At 46.3% G+C, this 24,234-nt stretch overlaps 1 protein-coding gene across 3 annotated transcripts; it reads right to left on the reverse strand.

Annotated features, from left to right (window-relative positions):
• Nucleotides 1–2,674: 2,674 nt before the first annotated feature.
• On the reverse strand, nt 2,675–23,061 carry Apod (apolipoprotein D). 3 transcript variants are annotated; one of them, XM_021209755.2, is made up of 6 exons: nt 22,980–23,051; nt 22,827–22,896; nt 19,117–19,267; nt 11,493–11,614; nt 6,868–6,956; nt 2,675–3,134 (listed from the first exon to the last, which is right to left on the reverse strand). In XM_021209755.2, the coding sequence occupies exons 3-6, from the start codon at nt 19,237–19,239 to the stop codon at nt 2,899–2,901; spliced, it is 570 nt and encodes a 189-aa protein (XP_021065414.1). In that variant the 5' UTR covers nt 19,240–19,267; nt 22,827–22,896; nt 22,980–23,051; the 3' UTR covers nt 2,675–2,898. The 3 variants fall into 3 exon arrangements, with proteins under 3 accessions (XP_021065414.1, XP_021065415.1, XP_021065416.1); XM_021209756.2 differs by having other exon boundaries at nt 22,827–22,892; nt 22,980–23,015; XM_021209757.2 differs by lacking the exon at nt 22,827–22,896 and having other exon boundaries at nt 22,980–23,061.
• Nucleotides 23,062–24,234: the final 1,173 nt, after the last annotated feature.

Raw genomic sequence — 24,234 nt, forward strand, 5'->3', positions numbered from 1 at the left:
TCCTGTAACTCCTCTAATGCCCCCTGTCCTGGGCGTTGGGCAGCATTTCTCATCTTCTAGGCACGATTTCACCAATTTAACCAAAAGAAAAAGAATGAGCGCTGTCAAGGCAGTAATGAGGGCTTCCACCGCGCCTTCTAACTGGGGAGAGAGATGAGAGAGATCAAGACCAAACATGCCTCTCAGAGCTTACCTTCCTCCTGCAGTTCTGAATCCTCTCCGTGAGCGGAGGGTCTCCTCGGCGATGGTGAGGCGTTTTTCCCGGGGTTTTCAGCACCTGTTGTCCCGCACTATTGTCTCGCCAGCAAGAACGCATGCGGATACCAGGATCCTTCTGCAGCACAGCATTTATTAAGAGGAAGACCACCGAGGCCCCCGTGAGCGACTCCCTATATAGTCCCCAAGGCTGCGTGTCCACATCTAATTGGTTGCTTACTCATGATCTCACTGTTATGCCCCGGGGCTGGCAAAGACTTGGCGTGAAACCCATTTGGACCTGCGCACATTGGTTGTTTACCCGAAATACAGGGGCAGTGGCCAGTGGTAGCCAGCGCCATCTTGTAATGGTGTTACGTGGCTTCCCACAAGATATCCCCCCCTTAACCCAGATTATGTAAACTATTTTTAAAACTATGTAGAGATTACATTTTCTGAATACCTCCAGGACATAAGCTATAACTTGCAATATTTTTATTTTACACATACCTATATCTACTAGAGATGTCTAGTTAGGTTGCTATAGACCAAGTAATGATCTGTGATACCTGGTATTTGCTTTATACACACTCGGGGGAGGGGTGTTACAGATGATAATGCAGTGGGCCTAGTGATATGTTGATGACTGTTGGAGCTGGTGATGGTGACGCAGGGTCTCTTATGTGCCATTGTCTTTACTTTGCTATGGATGTCCTGGTGTCCTTCTCTTCTCTCTGGTTCCTTTCCCTGTATAGTCAGTAGCCATGTACTCCCCTCCCCAAATCTCTCAGGAATTTACTCAGGTAAATGTTACCAGTGAGTGCCTAAGAGGAAAGAAATCACAGCTTATTTTCATGTCACTTATTTGTGGGTGTGTGTTGGTATGCGGACAGGTGTGCTCCACAATGGGTGTGTGGAGGTCAGAGAGCGACTTGCTGGAGTTAGTTTTCTCCTTCCACCAACTGGGTCCCAGGGGTCAAACCCAGGTCCTTAGCCTTGGTGGCAGGTGCCTTTACTGTTAAGTTTCAAACCCAGGACAAATGGCAGAGGTCCCTACTGAACATATCAAGGCGGACCTGGCCACCGGGTTCTCTCTCCATCCCCCAGTCCTGGCCTGTTACAGGCTTTTGTGGATGGCATACCCTGCCCTATACCCTGAATTCTCCCATCCAGGATGGGGGGCTATGCTGCCTTCCCCTAATAATCCAACCCTTTTGGTTACCTGCCCTCTTTGTACCTTTGGCCTCCTGGCTGCAGCGTTCTCTCTTCTCCTCTTCCTCTCTTCCCTCCCCCTTCCCCTTTCTCTTCTCCCTTCCCCTCCTCCTCTCCTAAATGGCCCAGCTCAGTGTCACGTCCACTCTGGACTCTCCCAGAGTCCCTGCCTCTGGCTGTGCTCTCCCTCATGCCTATAATAAACCTTCTCCTCCACCACACCTAGGAGCTGTCATGTTCCTTTCTTTTCCTTATTTCTTTTAGTCATTCATTTAGCGGCTGAGCCATGTCACTGGCTACAGCATTTAATTTTTACCATGACATAGCAGATGGTTGGAAATGGCACTCTGAGGAATCACTGTATTCTCGAGGAGTAGCCAAGAGCCTCTGGTGGGCTGGACAGCGCGTCACCTATACAGGACATGCAGACAGAGCTGGGGAAGCACTTAACCACGTACAAGCCCTGTACTATATTTTGCCCTGTGGTTTTTAGCCTTTTTGAATTATAAACTGGAAGCTACATTTTGAGTTTGCTTTTTCTTTAATTAAACGAAAACTGTATACATGAGCAGATATAACATAGACTATACACACGAACTAAGTGAACTTGTGGGGTGATGGATCTGGGTCTTTGGTTTTAAAAGTCACAAGGTCAGAAAGCACAATACCAGGTGGTTCCTGGCTTGCTACGAGCAGGGGCATCGGAGTGCCGAGGCGTGAAGACAGACTGGATAGCTTGAGCCTGTGTCTTGAAGAGGGTGAGATGTTCTCCAATTTCCCATGATACCCTCTATATTGCTCTGTCTGGACTTACCGCTAGACAGGGTTGACGCTTGGGGGCTGGGTAAGGAGGGCGGTGGTCAGGGATTCTAGATTCTTTTTTTTTTTCAGTGATTAGAACACAATTGGAGATATATATATATATATATATATATATATATATATATATATATATCCCCTTTGTCTTTTTCTCATAGACTGTCTGCTTTTCCCAGATACTTTCAGGATGCTCATGCATCAGCCCTGTTCCAAAGACTTCCCGATGAGAAAGTAAAAGCTTCAAGGAAGCCTCCAGACAGAAATAAAAAATGTCCCAGAATTCCCTCCAGAGCATCTGCTGTGGAGAGGGACCCTGGATCCGAGTCACCAGGGCCTGACTTGGCCATCAGCTTTCTCCTACCTTTAAACTACGGCGGAAGGGTTTCCAACCATCTGCCAACCATGACTCTTGCACTATAAACCTAGCTCAGAACCCCCAAGAAACACAGCCGATCAGCAAAATGTTTATTATTGGGCTAGCAAGGTAACAGTGTGGGGTCAGGTTGGGTTTGGGCCAACTTTCCATGAGTCCTCTCCCTCATTGGCTTCTATAGCCTTCCTCTCCCTCTAGTGCCTGCCACCATTGCTTGGTCCTTATGAGGCATGGGGGTGGAGCCAGGGAACGCAAAAACAAAGAAATAACCTGGAGTGGTTCCCCCACCCCCACCCCCTTTACAGGAAGTCCGGGCAGTTCGCTTGATCTGTTATTGTCATTTTTTTGATGTCGATGTCATTAGAAGTAAGGATATATTTTAGGTAGGTTATTGTTTCTGGAGGGAGATAAGGATTTCTTCCCAGAATCCAAACAAAATCCACGTGGAAGAACCAGAAGAAGGTGGTGCAGGAGTACACAAGGGCATAGTTTTCATAATCGGTGGCCAGGATCCAGTAGGGTGCCGGTGGCATCACTGAGAACAGAAACAACCTCGTGAGGAAGGACCAGGGCAAGGGAAGCCTCCTTTCCAGGGCTCTGGGGACCCAATCTCTAAATCGATGCTGAAACGTGGGGGGTGTGAGAGACACTAAGTACCTCTTCCCCACCCTTCTCCTGCTCCAAATTTCAGGTGGTTGGCTTCTTTTTAAAAAAATATTATTTGTGCATGCGTGTGTGTCTCTGTGTGTGTGTGTGTGTGTGTGTGTGTGTACGCGCGCGCGCACTGGGCGCAGGGACACAAGCCGTGGCATACGTATGGAGGTCAGAGGGCAATATTGGGAGTTCTCTCCAGCTTTAGGTGGGCTCCAGGGTTCAAACTCAGATCCTTAGGCTCGAAGGGCAAGTACTTGATCCACGGAGCCATGTTACTAGCCACCTTTTAATCTTGAGATAGCGCCTCACTCTATAGCTCGGGTTGACCTAGAACTAGCGTTCTTCCTGCTCCAGTCGCCTCAGTGTTGGGATTACAGGTCTGCCCCACCACGGTTGGTATTTAAAAACATCATCATCATCATCATCAACAACAGAACTCCCTGCTGATTGTAGTGTGTGTCAATAGCCAAGACCAGTTTTTATGCCCTCTTCTTTAACAGCAACACGGAGAAGGTGCACTGGATGGCTGGTGATTCAGACCGCCTCCTTGGGCTAGCTGGGTGCACTAGCGCCAAACTGTTCAGAAGCGCTGCTTAGCAAGGAGGGTGGAGAATGCACACAGCAAGGAGCTGGAGTCCACATTCCTGAACAGCCTGATCGTGTGAAGAAACAGAGGCTGATGTGTTTGAGTGTTTCCTCTTGTGCAATCTCAGCAAACCATTGAGCTTAAAGAATGAGGTGAGGTAAACCAGATGGTGAGGGCTCACACCTTTAATCCTAGCACTCAGGAGGCTGAGGCAGGCAGACCTCTATGATTTCAAGGCCAGCCAAGGCTACACAGAGAAGACAAGACCCTTCCGCAAAGATATGGTTATGGCTTGTAACCTTTTCTTTATCATCTTTCCTTTCCTTTCTTTTTTATTTTTATTTTTTATTTGTTTACTTATGATATGCTTGCCTGCCAGAAGGGGCATCAGATCCCATTATAGATGGTTAGGAGCTACCAGGTGGACAGATGAATGCGGTAATTGAACTCCGGACCTCTAGAAGAGCAGCCAGTGCTCTTAACCACTGAGCCATCTCTCCAGCCTGAGGCTATAAGCTTTTCCTACCAAAGGACTCATAAAGGTCCAGTGACAGGCATCTATAGACTGACGGGGCCTGATTTAAAGAGGTTCTTGAGAGAAAAGATTGAGGCTTTATCCTCTCCATCCAGATCTAAAAACTACCGTCTGTGAACTTACTGCCACAGCTGAGGAACAGGGCAGAGGAAACTCACAGCCCAGACATCAAGGATGACGTATCCAGTGGGGAAAGCTGTGTGCACACCAAAGAAATATGAAAATATGGGCACACGTACTCTCAAAGTAATGCTTCCTTAGATTCCAGAGAGCCAGCCCCCTCCACACAAAAAATATTAACGGTTCCTGGTCATATTGCCAGGAATGCCTGAGAAGCTGTGTGATAAAGGAGGATGGGGTATGTCTAGGTGTCAAAAGTCCAGCTAATTATGTGAAAACCTGGGCCTAGAGGGGCCGTCCACCACGGTTCTTCCTACCTCTGAGTCTCTTTACAAATATGAAAGTGGAGGGGTGGGGAGAAGAAAGTGGACGGAAGCCTGGATAGACAATTGGTGTTGACTTGCCCTTTGACACTTGGGGTCCTTACATGTCACACACACACACACACACACACACACACACACAAACACACACACACACGCACACACAAGAGTGGGGATATCATCATGTATCTACTGTCTGTGAAGTTGGTCACTCTGCATTTGAGTTTTGGGAAAGTGTGTCTCCCTCCTTCTCAGCAGCATCAAAGGTCTTAAATCAACCCAGACATAAACACTTTGTCTTTCCCACACATTGTCCGTCTCTCAAGAATAGACTCGCCCAGCGTTTCCTCTTAGCACAGACAACTTCCAAGTCTCTCTTTATTGGAAAGTGTCAGCCTTGCTCCAATGCTCATGGAGACTGTGGTGCAAACTGCATTGGGGGGCTTAATTCTGTCTTGTAGACATTTATGTAGGTTTCTCCCACGCAATTCTCTCTATTTGGAACATCCATCTTTCCCACAATCTCCCAAATATCCTAGAAGGTGCCCCACAATCATTTAACCTCTCTGTGCTGGTTAGGTTTTTTTGTTTTTGTTTTTGTTTTGTTGTTTTGTTTTGTTTTGATAACTTGACACAAGTTAGAGTCATCTTGTAAGGAGAGACCCTCGTTTGAGGAACTGCCTCTATCAGATTGGCCTGTGGGGCATTTTCTTGATTAATGATGAATGGCGTGTGCTCAGCCCACTGTGGGTGGTGTTCCTCCTGGGCAGGTGGTCCTGAGTTGTATCAAAAACATCAAGCTGAATGAGTTACAGGGGACAAGCCAGTAATCGGTGTCCCTGCATGATCTTGACTTCAGTTCCTGCCCTGGCTTCCCTCAGTGATGGACTATAACCTATAAGCTGAACACTCCCGCCCTCTATAGCAACAGAAAGCAAAACTGGAACACCCTGTATTCCTGATGAGCCTCTTGGTCCTCAAATTCCCCAGCAAACAGCTCCTGCCTCTGGTCCCAGGGCTTCTTCAGTAGCCTGTGCATATGATACTTCACTTGGTGAAAACTACAGCCTCAGTTGCCATGGAGACCCCTGAATCTAAGGGCTGAGAGAAACTAAGGCTCATCACCTTCACTCCTATCCCCACGCCTTTCCCATCCATGCCATGGGGAAAATTCCCCCATGAGGGTTCAGAGAGTCAGGCTCCAATGAGCTCAGAGCTCTTGGCACTGCAGGAAGCATGCCTGGTCCAGCTTGGCAATGCTGGGCAGCTTGTTCACCTGGAGGCATTTGCTCACAGTCGCATGTGCGAATGTGCGGGAAGAACAGCTTTATCCTTACAGCTCTCCTTTCTCGGTTTGTAAGTAAGAAACTTCCCCTCTGCCCTACTCTAGGGACTTGACTGGCTGTGGGCGGGGCTGGGGGTGTTGAAGATGTTGGCGGGAAGAAGGATGGTGATTTCTCTTGCAGGCAGTGAGTGACTTTAGTGTCTACCCTATAGCAAGAGAAAACCTCACAGGTCTGACCTGAATTCTCCGACCTATCTACAGGGCAAACAAAACTAACTACTTTCTCTGCAGCCTGTGTGTATTCCTGAGGTTGCCCTGACCTCAGAGGGCAGTGAGAGAGCAGCAGAGCCAGGCCTCTGAAGAGCCTCCACTCTTGTCTCTGACCTGTAAGCTTTGCATAGGCTTTGTTTTGCATAGGATTGTTCTCTTCACATCTAGTCACTTGGGGGTTCCTGTGTCCCTGGAGATCAGGCATTTCTGTGAGTCTTGTCTGTTGACATGCTAATATGTTTCCTGGTTCTTCCTCAGTGTTCACACTGACTGTCAGCTTGCAAGGACACAGCTGGCTCTGTCTCGCCCCCTCATTGCACCCCTGTGCACCCCAGTGCCTAGCCCAGGGAAGTGCACACAGTAGGTGCACAGAAAATAATTGCACACAGAATTGAACCTTGATGGCACGACTCAGATGTGTTTGAACACAGGGTTTCTGCTTTCCATCTGTGTGTCTCCCACCCGCGAGGCTTCCTGAGGGAACTGGATACTTACACGCAAAGAACTGGACTTCCAGCTTGGCCGGCTCTGAGCCATTGCTCTGTTTGGCTTCACCCTTAACTTGGTTCATGGTTCCATCGGGACTGCAGTGAGTGAGAAAAGAGAGAAAAGAAACAAGGAAAGGAAAGAAAAAAAAAATGGAAAAGGAAGAGACATGCAACTAATTAAAAATCAAGATCAAGCCGGGCGTGGTGGTGCATCCCTTTAATCCCAGCACTCGGGAGGCAGAGGCAGGCGGATTTCTGAGTTCGAGGCCAGCCTGGTCTACAGAGTGAGTTCCGGGACAACCAGGGCTATAGAGAAACCCTGTCTCCGGGGGAGGGGGGGAGATCAACGAAAGCTTTGTGCCCTAAGAGCTGTGGGAGGCTCTCCAAAGGCCAGCCAGACCTGGTTCTTCCCGCTGTGACTGTCTGAGACTCAACTGGAGAAAGACCTCGCCAGTGGACCAGAATCAGCAATGGCAATGCTCAGGGCCCAGGTTCTTTGCTATACCCTTGCATTTCAACAGTGTTTTTTTTTTTTTGTTTTGTTTTGTTTTGTTTTTATTGTTCGCCATTTACTTTTCAGGAATTCCAGACATCTTGCTCCTGTGCTTCAAAGAGAAGGAATAAAGCAGAATGGGAAAATTCATATACACACACACACACAAAGACACACACACAGAGACACACACACAGACACACACATAGACACCCTGCCCCCCTCAAGGTTCATCTCTTTACAGCAAGAGGAAGACAAGGAAACAGAGGAAGGAAGAACTAGATCACTGGAAACAATGCAGAGCCTCAAGGGGTCTGGAGGCACTTCCCATCCCCCTGGGTCCCACCTAGGGGCCTGAGTTCTAACCCCACCTCCAGTTTGATTGAGGTCCAGGTGAGGGTGGGAGACTTTGAAGCAGAATAGGTTGGCACAAAGGCGATGAGGAGACCTGGCCATTGTGGCTCAGTCTGGTTGTGATCTCCCAACACTTAGAGAGATGTTACATGGTGGCCTACAGCAAGTGTGCTGGTCTTGGAACTAAGGAAGTTCTCTGACCATTCACAGGGATCTGACCTATTTCAGGCTAACCCACAATGATCTCATTGTTAGATCTCAAACCTGGGACAAAAGACTGAGGTGCCTACTTAACATATCAAATGGAACCTGGCCTCCAGGTTCTCCCAGCATCCCTCAGTCCGGACCTGTTCTAGAGTCCTCCTGGCAGGCATACCCTGCCCCTTACCCTTAACTTCTCTAGCTCAGTAGAGAAGAGCCCTTTCCCCAGCTGCCTTCCCTTATATAATACAGTCATTTTGGTCACCCACCTCTGGTTCCCTTCTATCTCCTCTCCCTTCTCTCCTCACAGGGCTCAGGGTCATATCCACAATGAACTCTCCCACATGTCTCTATGTCTCTGCCTCTGGCTATGGTCTTCCTTTTATCTACAATAAACTTTCTCCTCCACCATATGCAGGAGCAAGTCTCTCTCTCTCTCTCTCTCTCTCTCTCTCTCTCTCTCTCTCTCTCTCTCTCTCTCTCTCTCTCTCTCTCTCTCTCCTCATTTACCCATGAACACAGGACAGGGAAAGCCTCAGAGAAGAGGACAGAGAAGGGAGGTGCCTAGATATCAGAATACTACTCTTTCAGAGGTGGCAAAGGAGCTGCCTGCCCATTGGTCCTCAAGCAGGGCAGCCATGAGACCAAAGTATGTGTGAGGCTGTCAGGTAGGTTAGTGTTGTATGATTGGCGGTGAGGGAGGCTCTAAAATCCAGTTTCTTAGCAGCAGGTAATGGGGGGGGGGGTTTAGGGAAGGTGCTCTCTATATTCCAGATTGCATTGTCTGTCACCACGTAGGGCAGGCACCATGCCCTGCTGTCTCCGTGGAAGATGGTCTGTTTCCATCTGCAAATGGTAACTTAGCAACAAGCTAGGCTCTTCTCCTCAACACTATCATTTGTGTCTTGTTCCAGAATAGTTGTCAAAACACTAGTCTCTGACCATAAATGCACGCAATGTGTCATGGTGAGATGCATGGGTATTTTCTTTTTAATATTATCTTATTGTGTTTAGTGTGTGTGTGTGTGTGTGTGTGTGTGTGCACGCGCGCGCGCGCGTGCGAGCACTCATACTCCAATCATGTGTGTAGGTCGGAGGCTAACTTGTGAGAATCTGCTTGGTGGCAAGCCTGTCTGCCCACTGAGCCACCTCACCAGTTCCCACCTGGGATTTCAGGTAACGGGAGTTCAGCCATAAAAAAAGTCATGTTTAATTAGATGCTTACTAACTTACCAAACATTGTTGTAAGAGCTTTAACCTACTCGATGATGCACAGACAGCCTGAGGGATGTTAGTTCTACTGCTACTGGCTACAGAATACCCTAGCTAACCTTAGAGCTCATTCTAATATCAGCACCATATAGCATAATATAGGCAATCAAGCACCAAAGCCTGATTTCTTCTCTCTTCCAACGCTAGGCCAGATCGCTGGGGTCCTAAATTCTTGAGCACAGGCTGAGAGAATTCCCTAGTTTCATCTCCCCTGATGTGGACATAATGGATCTGGGATCTAATGGGACATAATATTTCATTGAAAACTGGTCATTACTGAAAGGTGTTGGTGGCGCACGCCTTTAGTCCCAGAACTCAGGAAGCAGAGGTAGGTGGATATCTGAGTTCAAGGTCAGCCTGGTCTCCAAAGGGAGTTCCAGTTCAGCCAGGGCTACATGGAGGAATGAAATAAAATAAAAATAAAGAAAAGAAGTCATTACCTACCAATCTTCTGCCTGCTATGATCTGGAAAAATGTTCCCCAAAGGACATGGTAAAGGTTTGGTCCCCAGGGTGGTGCTGTTATGGTCCACAGGAGGTGAGAGAGGCTTGTAGGTCACTGGGCTTGAACCTTCAGAGAGGACTTCAGGAGCCTATTCTCTTCCCGTTTCTTTTTCTTCCCTACTTGCCACCTTCACCAGAGGCTCAGGGAATAATGCCCCCTGATTCCAGATAGGAACGTCCTGAACTTAAGTCCAAATGAATCTTTTCTCTGAATTTCATTGTGGGGAGAGACAACGGACTACTACAAGGCCTGTCAAGTTTCTGGGAGAGTCCTGGCAAAGGCATTTCCATTCCTGCTGCCAGCCCTTCCTGCCATCCTTCCTTCCCTGGGGCTCCAGAAGAAGCAGATGCATTCTTGGAGTCAGCTTTGGGCTCTGGCCCACAAGGGAGTTGGTGGATGGTAAAACGGCACCCAGCACCTCTGTGAACCTAGCAAACTTTCAGTGCAGTTGCTTTCTTAGAGTTGAGTGCCTGTCCTTAGATCTTGTAGAGAACAGAAAGAACAGCCCTTCGTCCCCAACCCCTTTCACTTGTCTCTGTTTTCCTTATTTTCCGTTTCCTGGGTTCAAATCTAGGCTTCATCCTGTATCAGTTATAAGGCCCTTGAACAAGCTGCTTAACTTCTTTATACCAATGGTTTCCCGCCCATGAGGTTTATAATAGTATCTACTTTTGCTACACCATGGGGATTAGGTAAATACATTTTCAGGGAGGCCCAAGTACAGGGGTAGTGAGTGCCTTGCATATAGGAAATACTTAGATACTACATCTAAGTTGGTGCTGCAACCTTTGTTGGTAGAGGCTAAGCAAGTAGGACCCTGTCCTGAGTCTCTTCATGTCTGCTCTCTAGAGTGTAAAGATATCGATCGATGGTCAATGTACCTAGTGACAGAAGTGAGAACTTCTCAAAGAGATGCTGTTGAGATGAGCTAGAGAGTACATATATCTGTTCAGGTACCTGATGCTTGCTTAGTAAAAAAAAAAAAAAAAAAAAAAGGTGACTGGGCCTTGCAATGTGTCTCGGTTGGTAGAGACTTGCTTAGCATGCAAAAGGCTCTGGGTTCAACCATCAGCACTACACAACAAGGCTGGGTGGTGCACATTTGTCAACCCTGCACTGAGGAGGATCAGAAATTCCAGGACCGCTGGGGAGTGGTGGCGCATGCCTTTAATCCCAGCACTTGGGAGGCAGAGGCAAGCGGATCTCTGAGTTCAAGGCCAGCCTGGTTTACAGAGTGAGTTCCAGGACAGCCAGGGCTACACAGAGAAACCCTGTCTCGAAAAAAACAAAAATAAAAACAAAAACAAAACAAACAAACAAACAAAGAAATCCCAGGACCTTGGCTATACAGTGTGTTGGAAGCCAGCCTGGGCTACCTGTCTCAAAATAAGAAAAGAGAGAAAACAAACAGAAGGGGGCGGGGTTCTTAACAGGGAAGCTGGCTGGGGGTGGACAAATTGCCATGGGACTTGGTGAGCCCCCAGTTCCCAGAAGTATTCCACAAAACCTGATGCTCACTGTGAGTAGATGGACAGAAAGGGTTTCTCTCTCAGTTTAGAGGCCAGGCAAGGTAGTCTAATGTTCTTCGCTACAAGAGTCTCCATCTTGGAATGAGAGCAGGGGCGCTGACTGGTATTCTCGATTCGCTATTGCCCCTGGTAGTCAGTAGGTGCTCAGCGGTAGTTAAAGAAGGGAACACATGCATCCGGATAATCCTGCCTAGTTTGAGTACCACACACCCTCTTTGTGCCCCTCCTGCCGGGAGCACAAAATAAGGTCGTCTCCGGCAAGCATGCGCAGTCACTCACCTCAGCTCCTTGTTCAGCACTTTGATGTTTCCGTTCTCCATCAGCGAGTAGTTGGCTTGAATGCAGTTTCCTTTCTCAAAGCTCGCTGGGATCTTCTCAATTTCATACCATCTTCCAAGATACTGCACAGACAATAACAAGCAGAGGCAAAACCCAAGGGCTCTCTGGGGACCTGCTGACTCGACTCATCCCCATTGTTGCCTTAGAAGCAGAGCCCTTTCCAGGGGAAACCAGGCCAAATGGACTGCAGCACCATTCCCAGGCAACTGGGCAAGATACTGTTTCAAATGAGAATAGATGATTCGGATGTGCGGGCAATGATTGTTTGTCACATTCTATTCCTAAGGGGCTCTTTATTTGGATATGTTCTCAGAGTTCTCTTTAGTCAGAACTCGTGTGAAATTCCAGCCTCTGTGAAAGGAAAGGTTTGTGTGATTGATAGAAAATACCTTTTCCCCTCCAACAGCTAACTCTACAGGGCATCTTGACTTTTGTGTAACTCAGACATGCTGACTGTGGGGCACTTCTGTTTGGAGTTAGTTACTGTACCAATTCATAACCTCTGCAGAGGGCAGTTTGGAAATACTGAGCAAAACTAAAAATTTGACTTCTGGGAATGTTCTCCTGTTGTAAAGAAATGGTATGTAAGTATAAGGTTATTTGTTGCAGGTCTGTCTGTAACAATAAAAGGCAGGAAACAATCTAGAGAGGGGTTGGAGAAATAAATGATAGTGTATCTCTCTGATGACATTTTATATACCTCCTGTTAAAAAGTTGTATGCAATTATCTCAAAGGTTATCTAAAGAATAAAGAACATTAATAGTGTCAGGGGTTGAATTGGGGGTGGAGAGGCTGTCTCTGTCTTGAACTCTGTTGCCTGCCTTTGGATCCCTTTCCCCTAGCTGAGATGCCCTGTTGGCCTCAGTGATGAGACTTGATGTGCCAGGGTAGGTTGGTAGTGGGGTGGGGTGGGGTACTTCCTTAGAGAAGGGGAAGGGGGAAATAGGAGAAAGAAGGCAGGACTGTGCAGAGAGGAGGGAGAGGGGTTGTGATTGGGATGTAAAGTAAATAAATACAAAATTTTTAAAAAGAATAAAGAGCAAAGAGTCAGGTTTGAAGTGAGGTATATACTTAAGCTGCCTTTGGCGTAACAACAAGGAAAAGCTTGTTGTTTGGGGTTTCTATTGCTGCTGTGATGAGCTATAAGCTTTAACCAGCATAGATTTATTAATATATGGTTTTATATGTCAGTCTCTGATCCTAACATCACGAGGCTAAGACTGAAATCTGGGCTTCCTCCCTTCCCAGAGGCTCTGAGGGAGAGTAGACGTCTCCTTTTCCCTGTGTTACACGGGCCACCTGCTTTCTGGACCCAAAAGTTCTCCATATTCAAGGTCATCTAACGTTGAGCAGACCCTTGACAGTACCTCCACTGCACCTCTCTGACTCTCGTTCCTTCAGCAAACCTCTCTCTCTGACCACAGCTAGGAAAGATTTTCTGCTTCTAACAATTTTTTTTTATGTGATTAAATTTGATCCACTTGGATAACCAGGTTAATCCAGCCATCTCAGGTCTCCTCTATAGAATCCCTTTATTCTTTGGAAGGTAATATGTTCACAGGTTAGAAAACAGGCCATGAACATCTGGAAGCTTTTATTTTGGCTACCACAGTCTTATACATATTTGTTTATATATGTATACATCGTCTAAAAAAAGATATACAATATGTTGTTTTTCCTGGCTGCTCCTGGGATAGGAAACTGGGGAGACTAAAGGAAACTTCACTGAATGCACTGTTGGACCTGTGGGGTTTGGGGTTTGTCCTTCCCACCCCGACTCTGCGTGACTCTAGGGCTGGAACAAAGACTTTACGCTAGGCAGATATGCTGTCACTGAGCTATGCTGTCACTGAGCTATGCTGTCACTGAGTTATGCTGTCACTGAGCTACGCTGTCACTGAGTTATGCTGTCACTGAGCTACGCTGTCACTGAGCTATGCTGTCACTGAGCTACGCTGTCACTGAGCTATGCTGTCTCTGAGCTATGCTGTCACTGAGCTATGCTCACAGGTTTGGTTTTGTTTTTGCACCATCAGCATTTTAAACTTCGTGAGTGTCTCCCTAGTCAAAATATTAATTATAGTTGTTTTTCAGATTTGAAAATCTGTCACCTAACAGAGCAAGTAAAGTGTGCATTTACCTCCAAACCCTGAGAAGCATCCTGAAAAGCAAGTGACAGTACCATTTCTGTCACATGACTGCTCAAGCACATACCCACATCTTTGACCACCTTGTCCCTATCCTTTCAGTAAGCTCCAACTGTCACTTAAAAACACTGAAACTTAGCAGAGGCCTCAAAACCCAGAACCTGGGATGTACACAAAGCAGGAAAATCAGGATTTCAAGGTCACTATTAAATATATAGAGAGTTCAAGGACAACCTGGGCTACAGGGAGAAACTGCCTCACAACAAAACAAAACAAACAAACAAAAAAATCCTAACAAACAAAAAAAGTGAAATGTGACCTTCATCGAAAGTACCAAAGACTGAGGCTAACAGGTTTCGTAGTCATGCTCAGAAAAATTTCTGTCTTATAATATGTTTAAAGGAGTTCTTAACTATTCAAGGGACCTTAGCGATCCACAGTTAGCAAGGAAGTATGACTTTCCAGAAATGAGGAAACTGAGAGGTGAGAGGGTGGCCTGCTCTGTTTCCTCACGATCCCAGGTTCCTCTGTAAATCTTTCTTAGTGAAGCTTCTATAGGAGGGCAACTCAATGTCTAAGGAAGAAAACTGGAAGAGAGGCCAAGTCACTTTTATTTGAGGATGATATTATATTCTTCCATACAGAAGGTCCTAAGGAACTGTGTTTGAGTTGCTTTGACCTGATTCCCTTGCCTTCACTTGCCCTTATCTAATGGTAGAGATGTGTCTGGCCACGATTAATTTATTTGGTAACAGGAATCAAACCTGATTTTATGCACTATATGTAAGCATTCTACCAGCTGAACTATGACTTCAGCCTTTTTAAGGGATCTTAAACACACACACACACACACACACACACACACCATATTGAAATAATGTTCTGCAAATTTAAAAGATGCAAGATCAATATACAAAAGTATTTCTATACATGTGAGAAAAAAATCTGCCAATGAAATTAAGAAATTCCATTAATAATAACAAAAAGAACAAAAATATTAAGTAATAAATTTGACTAAAGACATGTAGAAACATTTTTTGAAAACTAAAAAATATTGGTAAGACAAGAAGGTAAACAGAAAGTAAATAGATAGTTTCTGCTTATGGACAAGAAAGGTTAAGATGGCGATATCCTTCAATTTTTTTTCTCTGCAGAAATGGACAAACTGATCATAAAATTCATAGGAAAATGCAAGGAACACAGAAGAGTTAGAAGAGTAAAGCTGATGGACTCCTACATTTTGATTCAAAACTGTGGTGATTTGAATACACTTGTCCCAGGGAGTGGCACTATTAGGAGTTGTGGCCTTGAAGTGGGTGTGGCCTTATTGGAGGAAGTTCGTCACTGTGGGGGTGAGCTTTGAGACCCTCCTCCTAGCTGCCTGAGAGACAGTAGTCTTCTCTTGACTGCCTTAGGAACAAGATATTGAACTCTTAGATCCCCAGCACCATGCCTGTCTGGATGCTGCCAGGCTTCCCATCATGATGATAATGGACTGAACCTCTGAACCTGTAAGCCAGCCCCAATTCAATGTTGTGCTTTATAAAAGTTGTCTTGGTCATAGTGTCTCTTTAAAGCAATGGAAACCCTAAGATAAAAAACTTGAGACAAATTTGTAGTAATCAAAACTGAAATTATGTATAGACATATAAATAGGATAGAATTGGAATATTGAAAATAAAACCCCATGATCATGGTCATTTGATTTTTCACTATGGATATTAAGACTACCATCAGACAATCGATCTTTTAAACAAGTGGTGCTGGAACAACTGGAAAGTCACATTTAAATGGAGTTGGATCCTTCTAGGACACAATTTTTAACTTAAAATGAATCAAAGGCTTAAATGCAAGAGCTTACCCTAGGATACTTTGAGAAGAACAGATACGTTTAAATCACTACCGTCTTAGGTTAGGCTCTGGATCTCTAGGTATGAGACTGAGTGCTATCTACTACACCAGTGGGATACTTACCATCGGGTACTTGAGTCTGTATGCCTGACATCAGAAGATCAAGCAAAATCAGAAAACATGGACAACTTAGACTTGATCAGTATTTTTAAAAAAACAAACTTCATGTTTCAAAGGGCATATCTCTGAAGGAAAAAAATTCCACCAAGTGAGAGACAATAGTTTAAAATATATGAGAAGAGATTTGTATCTAGCTTAGAGGAAGAACATGTGGGGATCGATAATTAAAAGATAACCCATTTTCTTAAAGGCAAAGATTTGAATGGGAGATTTGCACATGGTTCACGAGTGTGAGAAAAGACATTCAACACCACGAGCCATTGGGAAATGGAGATGATGTCATTTACCACTACTACGAAGAAGCCTGCAATAAAAGGAAACATGGTAATAACCACTAGAGAAGGCGCAGAGAGATTAGAGTCGGGCTGTTAGTAAGACTTCAGAGTGGCTCAGCGGTGAAGGGCACTGGCTGCTCTTCCAGAGGTCCTGAGTTCAATTCCCAGCAACCACACGGTGGCTCACAACCATCTGCAGTGGTATCTGATTCCTATTTCTGACACACATGAAGACAGACCCTTGAAAACATTGCCCTCAGTCACAAAAGGCCAAGATTGTGTATTCCATAGACAAATTCATATTGACAAAGTAAAATATTGGATTAGAGTCCAAGCCATCCCTAGCCGGTAGAGCTGCTGAGTTCTGACATCTAATAGCTGTCCCTTTCTGCTGTCACCTTTGCCTGATTCCAGGAAGAAGCGGCATTTATGGGGAGCTAGTTATACTGTAGGTAACAAGAAAGAGCCCCTGGGGGACTTCTGGCTTTTCCTAGGTCCTGTCTTGAGCTCTCTGTATTGATAGGAAGCCTAGTTTTGAACTCTATGTGCATGTTCTAGCTGTGTCACCTGAGGGACGCCCAGCTTCTGTCTCTGTGGGACAACAGTAGTCAATCAGCCATGATTAATGCCCCTACCCACATCCTTCCTCCCCCTCACCTCCCCATAGCTGTGGAGGTGGTCTGGTTTGGACGTGAAGCTTGGCCCTCATTCGACCAGAGTTCAGAGGTGGGACTTTAAGGAAGTGATTGGCTTCTGAGGGCTCTGATCTAATCAATAGATGAATCCCTTGATGGATTCACGATATGATGTATTGGAAGGTGGTGAAAATAGGAGGGCCTGGTTAGGGGAAGCAGGCCAGTGAAAACATGCCTGGGAGAGATGTATCTTGTACAGGATCTCTCTTCTCCCTCTCCATTCACTGGCTATCTTTAGCTAAGGCGCCTTCTGTGCCACACATCCCAAGATGTTCTGCCTCCCCATCAGCCTATGGACCACATGAACCCTGGACTGAAGGCACTGAAACCAGGGGCCGGAATAGATCTTCCCTCTTTCAAGTTGCCTCTTTCAGGCATGTGTCACAGCGATGAAAAGTCTGAGCAGTGCAGGTGGAGAGACTATTAGTGGGCTTGTGGGTTCTCCTTGACATAATGAAAATGTTCTAAAACTGATTTAATGATGGTTGCATAACTGAATATATTAAAAATCCTTGAAATAAAAGAATCTTTTTGAACAAGCCAGTAATATGATATATAAACTCATCTTAACAGTTTTTATTTTAATTCTGTTTTAGGGCTGGAGAGACGGGCTCTGCAGTTAAGAGTGCTTGCTGCTTTGGAAGAGGACTGGAGTTGGAGTCACAGAATATATATTGGACAGCTCACAGCTACTTGTAACAGTAGGTCTGGGAGACCCAACACTCCCCCCTGGGCACCTATGCACATGCACACACAGACACACATTAAAGAAAATAATCTTTTAAAGGCATTCTTCTTCAGTCCCCAAAGGATTTCTTTAAGTGAAGATGCCAGTTGTAATTTCCAAGATATTTTGGAATTTTTACTTCTAAATTAAAATCTAAATCAAATTCCCCACTCATGAGGTTTTTGTTTGTTTGGTAAGTTGGTTGATTTTTTTTTGTTTGTGATTTTCCCATGCTTACTCAACTAAAGGGAATCCTTAACACATTAATAAAGAATGTCAGTGCAGGTCTTAGTGTGTGGCTTCTCCTTCTTCCCCTCTCTTCCCCTCCGGCACTGCCTACCCTCTTTTCCACTCCTCTCTAAGAGTCCCTAAGCTCTCCTCCCTGCTTTGCCTAACCCACCCTCTAACATCCCTGACACTCACTCTAAAGTTTCAGTGATTGATAATTTCAGTGTTTTTCAAACCAACTGTGCTACTTCCTAAAAGCAATGAAAACCTTTAGAGGAGAAGGGGCCCTAGGGTTAGAGTTCAGGCCGTCCCTCGCTGTAGAGCTGCTGAGTTCTGACATCTAATAGCTGTCCCCTTGTGCTGCTGCCTTTGCCTGATTCCAAGTGGAAGCAGCATTTATGGGGAGCTAGTTCTATTGCAGGTAACAAGAAAGAGCCCCTGGGGGACTTCTGGCTTTTCCTAGGTCCTGTCTTGAGCTCTCTGTATTGATAGGAAGCCTAGTTTTGAACCCCATGTGCATGTTCTAGCTATGTCACCCGAGGGACGCCCAGCTTCTGTCTCTGTGGGACAGTAGTAGTGAATCAGCCCCTACCCACACCCCCCCACTCTCACCTCCCCATAGCTATAGGAGACCATTCCCATACACTGACAGCTCTTTCTTACCACCCTGTGCTCTCCCATACCAGGTCCATGGGAGCTCTCATGGCCTGTTGGCATCCATCTATGGGACAAGCTGGGGTACCAAAGACTTCCCTTACTCTCTTCCAAGCCTCAGAGACTGATTCAGGGAAAACCAAAAATAAGATAAATGCTGTCCTTGTTGGGACTAGGGTAGCCGGGAATTTTAAATACCCAGGGCTGTCTTTTCAAGGGGAAGGATGTATAACCTGTTTTCCACCCAGAAGGCTGGGAATGGAAGTGGCTGATTGCCCAGGTAACCCTGTGCTATCTGTAGAGCCAAGCTATACCTCGCTTCCCCCAAGCTCCCACAACCAAGACTGGAAGTAATTAATAGCTGACCTCTATGCTATCTGCATGACCAAGACCACACCAGATCCTCCCCTAGGCCCCTATGATAACACACGGAGCCTCACCACAGAACCCACCTTTATGGAAGAAATGATATGTATTTGGAGAGAGTTTTCAGTGTCATTGTGCCTCCATGTGCACGGGGTGGGGGGGGGGGGTTGTGTTACACCAAAAAAAAAAATTCCCCCAAATTCTACTGTATTTAGATATGCCTAAATTAAACTGCCCAGTGTCAGATTCTAGAAGTTTGAAGGAGCTGCTGAGTCACACTGAACTGGATTTCCGTCTTACCTCATGCGGCTGCTACTTGCCTGTCCCTGAGGTCTGCAGAGACCTCTGCACGTCCCCAAGTGGGAAGGGGTTTGCTTTAGAGTTTCAAAAAAGAATAAAACAAACCTCTCAAAACAATGGGGACGGTTGAGTTACCTCACCTTTTTCACGTCAAAATTCTCTTGCACAGGAGGAGACGGGCATTTCCCAAAATGGAAACTTTGTCCTTTGGCTGTGGTGAAGAGACCCGCCAGCATGGCCAGGAACATCAGCATGGTCACCATCTTGGGGTGGGGTGGCTGCAGGAGAGGCCTGGGGAGGAAATGCAAATGGCGGTGTCTGGGTCTCCGGATGACACAGTGATGGAGAGCCCTTGTGGACTAGGTCATTCAGTCGGTATTCTCCTCAGCACCGAGGAGCTGCATCTTGCAGCCGCTGCCAGCCTGGCTGCCCAGCAGCCATAAGGTCATTGCCTCAGAGCCTTGACACCTCTTAGAGCATCTCTTGTTGGATTAGCTTCTTTCATGGATCCACCCTCTCCCCTGCCCCATTGCATATTTCTCCAGGGTGGGAATCCTGTCTGATTCTCCTCAGAATCATCCCTTGGAGATGCCAGGCTCAGGAGGGACTTGTTTCTGGAATTAAAATAGTCTGTATGCAGGGAATAGGCAAAGAGGGGCACTGAAAAGTCAAAAGGTTCATGAACGGAAAATGGAGTCCATCAGGGAAGGCTTCCCAGAGCCTCGCATTTAAAAAAAAAAAAAAAAAAAAAGATTTATTTATTTATTATATGTAAAGTACACTGTAGCTGTCTTCAGACACTCCAGAAGAGGGAGTCAGATTTCGTTAGGGATGGTTGTGAGCCACCATGTGGTTGCTGGGATTTGAACTCAGTACCTTTGGAATAGCAGTCGGGTGCTTTTACCCGCTGAGCCATCTTTCACCAGCCTTGCATTTTATGTCAGTGTCTTACTGAGCTGTCCGAGCCAAGCCAAGCAGCATAAAGTGGGATGGGGGAGGGGGGATCCAAGCGTTACTCAGAGTTCCAACTCTGGCTCTGTCGCCTACTAAGTGTAACTGTGCAAAGTAAGCTGTTGCTCCTTGGCCTATAAAGTAGGACTAAGAGTCATGACTGTCTCATGAATCTTTGTGAAAATGAAGCAGGATAAAATAAAGGCAGGGGTGCTGGTGAAGGGGGCTACTAGGGAGGCCTACGTGGAGTCCACCACCTCCAGTGACATAAGAAGACTCCCCACCCCCGCCAAAGAGAGAAAACGGGAATGTTCAGAGGAGCATCTGATACCGAGTTCAGTAAATATTAGATTTTTGTTTATTTATTTAATTTTTTTTGAAATAGCATCTCACCATTAGTCCTGGCTAGACAACATGCTCTGTAGACTGAGGTGGTCTTGAACTCACAGTGATCTTCCTGTCTCTGCCTCCCGTGTGCTAGGAATTAAAGACACATGCTACCTTGCCCAGCTAAACATTAGCATTGCTATTTTGAAAAGCAGAACCAGGCCTTTAATCCCAGCACTTGGGAGGCATAGGCAGGTGGATTTCTGAGTTCGAGGCCAGCCTGGTCTACAGAGTGAGTTCCAAGACAGCCAGGGCTATACAGAGAAACCCTGTCCCCAACCCCCCCCCCCAAAAAAAAAAAAAGGTAATAGAAAGAGAATGACAATTACTAGGATGAAGAAAAGCAGAACCAGGACTGCATTTCCCAAATGTTTTCCCCATTTGTTGAGGGTGCTTTTCATAGAGGATGTGCAGTTAACCAGAGAAGAGCTGTCAGCTGATGTATATGGGTCCAACATTATTTCCATACAGAAGTCCTCTGGTGGCCACAACTCTGGGGAGGGGAGTGGACGGGGGATTGAGACGGGTCAGTCAGTTCAGGCTATGGATGGAGACCTTGGGCTTCTCTCTGCCTTTCTCCCTGACTTGCCTCTGTTCCCTTTTTGTGACTCCTTGCCTCTCACCGCACATGAGCTATTTCCAGCTCACTGCCTTTCTCCTTGTGATGACTGAGTCAATGCAAGCAAAGTGTTCTCAGAGCTGAGCATTTCAAAGGATGTGTCATAACAGGAGCAATTATAACCACTTTATTACGAGTCTCTGAACCTCCAAATAACTTTAATAATCAATAGCCTTTTCTTCTGAAGGTTTTGTTGCCTGGTTTTCAAAAAGAACAGTTATGTAAGGAGCGAGAGCTGCCAGCTGGGGTGGGTTGGGGAGGGGGCGGCTGCTGAAGTTCTCTGGAGCAAATCTGTGGTGGGACCACCATCTTTAGTCCTAGAGGCCTCCTTCCTTCCATCAACATATAAACAACACCTGTCTTTTGACATTTCAGAAGGTGGAGTGTTTGTAGAAGCTTCGCCTAAACTCATAAAAACTTTTCAAGGGCTCTTGGAATCTCTGTAGCTCTCCAACAGGCGTAAGCCAATAGCCTTTCCCACACACTGAACTTTAAAGTGTGGCATAGAGTATATACATTCTACTGCATTTCAGAAATGGACAGGACCTTAGAGGTCATCTATTCAGCGCCCCCTCAAGCTCCTGCCAGGTGTGCAGATGGGGAAACTGAGGCCTGGAAGGGAACTGGACTATGACAGGGTCAGCTGTCCACCCAGAGCCTCTCTGCCATGTTCCCACCTACATCCATCTTGGTGCCTTTCAGAAAATGCCTGCCCGCGAGACCCGATGAGCTCTGTCTCACCATGCACCAGCGACAACCAGTGAGCCCCTGTCTAACTCCGACAAATGTCTCATTACAAGATGTTCTCTTGCGGGCTGAGGCATACCCTCGAGCTCTGTGGGAGGATTCAGAACAAGGCTAACTCCCCTTGCCTGCATGGCTTCCAGAGACACCGTCTGGTTGTTTGAGTTTTCTTCCTATAGCTAAAAGCTTCAGAAGGGAGCATGTTTTCCATGTCCCGTCCAATTGGATTCATTTAACACTGACAGAACATGCTATTGATGTGTATGTACAACTCTGGGAAAAAGATACGTGCTTTACGACGCATCATTTCCTATCTTCTAATATCATAAAAAAGATCATCGAGGTGAATTTACTTTTCAAAATAAGCTTAACTATAATTTTAACTGACTACCAAATAACTTAAAGGCAATTCTTCCAAGACTGGTGCATCCTGGACCAGGCACGACCTGAACTGTAAGCACACTGAGGGTCAAGCACACTGAGCTTCTCCTTGGGAAGCACTGGTCTGAGTTCCTACTGTGTGCTCTGCGTCGGAGCTCACATCTGGAAGCCACCTGTGCTGAAATTGACCCTGTTCTCTGTTAAGCTCTCCAAGAGCACGTGTGTCACTTTAGCTACAGTCCCTAACCTCAAGAAGCATCCAATATTAAGCAAATGTCACATGACAAAGCAAAATGTTTGCACGGGTGAATAGATTTGAAAAGCAAACAAATACACGAAGCCTTTGAATGAACAGGAATCATATCTTTTTAATTTCTTTCTTTTTTTTTTTTCTACATGGTTCTCTGTCCTCAAGCCTATCCAGTTCTGGCTGTCCTTCAGTGAGGGATCTCCGCTTCTCCAGTGCTAGGGTTAAAGGATTGCACCACTATGCTCAGCAAACCGCATATGCTAAACAAAACCGTTTTGTGTCCGGCTGTTCAGTACTCTGGTCACACAAATAATTCCAGTTTTTGGTTGATCTTACTGTCAGGCGCAGTTGAGTCACACTAGAAAACTCCTCTGGTGCTGTCCTGCCACACAGGCAATATGCTCATGGTCTCCTTTTGAGAGGGGGAGGGGTGTGGAGCAGAAGCAGCCCTCAGGGCAAGCACAGGCTTGGCCACCCCTCCACCTCGTCACCTGAAAACGGGTGCCAATCACACTTACCTTGGAAGTCTGAGGAAAATGAGACTGAGCCTGTAAAAGCCTTCAGCTGCTGCTCAGTGTCAGTTTCTAACTGAAAGGGAGACAGTGGGAATCAGGGCGGTCTCTGCTTTACCCATCGGTTATCCCAAGTGCAAGCTCCAACTATGGACGTACCTCTCAGAGCAGATGACTGAAGTTTCCACCCAGAATCCTCCAAGTGAGGTTCATGGCTTCTCCCAAGTCACTTTATAGGCTCCCATCAGGCCATTGCCCTTTGATAGTCAGGCATGCCACACCCCCCACAGCTCAGGGAGACTGGCCTCAAAGCTGAGCTCTGTGTGGGGCACAAAGATGGGATGCTGTGTCTGTCCCCTCACTTAGTTTCCTTCACAGCTGCTCCCTGAGGAAGAAACAATGAGATATTGTTTGTGCATGAGAGAGAGAGAGAGAGAGAGAGAGAGAGAGAGAGAGAGAGAGAGAGAGAGAGAGTTGCATTTTCGTTCAAAACATTTTTTTTTTCACTTTGTGGATTTTCCACTGAATTTTTTTTTTTCCTCTCAGAATGCTCTTGTAAGTTCCAGCAAGATGGGCTGTACCATGCTTCCAAACATCTGGTATTTATTTATTTTTTTCATTTTTGTGTAAATGAAAAATCAACAGTTTCATTTCCCCGAGGTGGAACAGGAACACTGCACCCCATGTAGTCCTGGCCAGGAATGTGGGGATCAGAATTATGAGATGCAGGGCGGGCTCCCTGCTTCGGTGAGCTTCAGTTTCCCCATTGTGAAGTAAAGACAGACATTGTGGTCTTCGCTAGAAAGGGGCGTGAAAGGACATAGCAGTTCTCTACCAGTCAAGATCAGTTGCATCCGAGCATCTCCTGCAGCTCCTCTCTCTGCACCCCTTGCAACACCCCCATCCTCTTGCACGGCTTGGAGCTGGAAAGTGGAGTACACATTTGGCATGGAGACTTTTGGCTCAGTCACATTAGGGCGTACCACAGGTACCCCCCAGATGACTACAGACTTGGAAACCCAATGGATAAACAGTAGTTTCTAATAGTTCCCCTGCAGTGTGGACTGCCAAATGAATGAGCTGAAGAGGAGGCGTGCTGTGCATCCCAGTGTAAACTATAGAGCTTGGCTGCTATTTAAACTCATCCTCGGAGCTTCAGCCTCAGGGATGCTGTAGATGGAGCTATGGAGGCTGCCATAGACCAGCTTCTGCTTCTACTGTTCAGAGTTGATAGGGCGGCTGCAGGCTCCGTAAGGGCCTTCCTTTCCAGCATTATCTACAATTTTATAAAAATTTTCAGTCAAATTCTGCTAGGGACAAATCTTACTGTAGATGTTGGGGGTGAACAGTAGAAGAAGGAAGAGCTCAGAGGATGGGACAAACCCACCGGGTCCTACATGCCATTCAGGTCATC

This window comes from Mus pahari, chromosome 12, assembly GCF_900095145.1.
Source record: "Mus pahari chromosome 12, PAHARI_EIJ_v1.1, whole genome shotgun sequence".
Lineage (NCBI taxonomy): Eukaryota > Metazoa > Chordata > Mammalia > Rodentia > Muridae > Mus > Mus pahari.

Coding starts and splice junctions, on each gene's coding strand:
- Apod (XM_021209757.2), bottom strand. CDS start 19,239: ATGGTGACCATGCTGATGTTCCTGGCCATGCTGGCGGGTCTCTTCACC. Junction 6,957..11,492: donor GTGCTGAACAAGGAGCTGAG/GTGAGTGACTGC, acceptor CACTCACTGCAG/TCCCGATGGAACCATGAACC. Junction 3,135..6,867: donor GGAAGTCCAGTTCTTTGCGT/GTAAGTATCCAG, acceptor TTCTGTTCTCAG/TGATGCCACCGGCACCCTAC.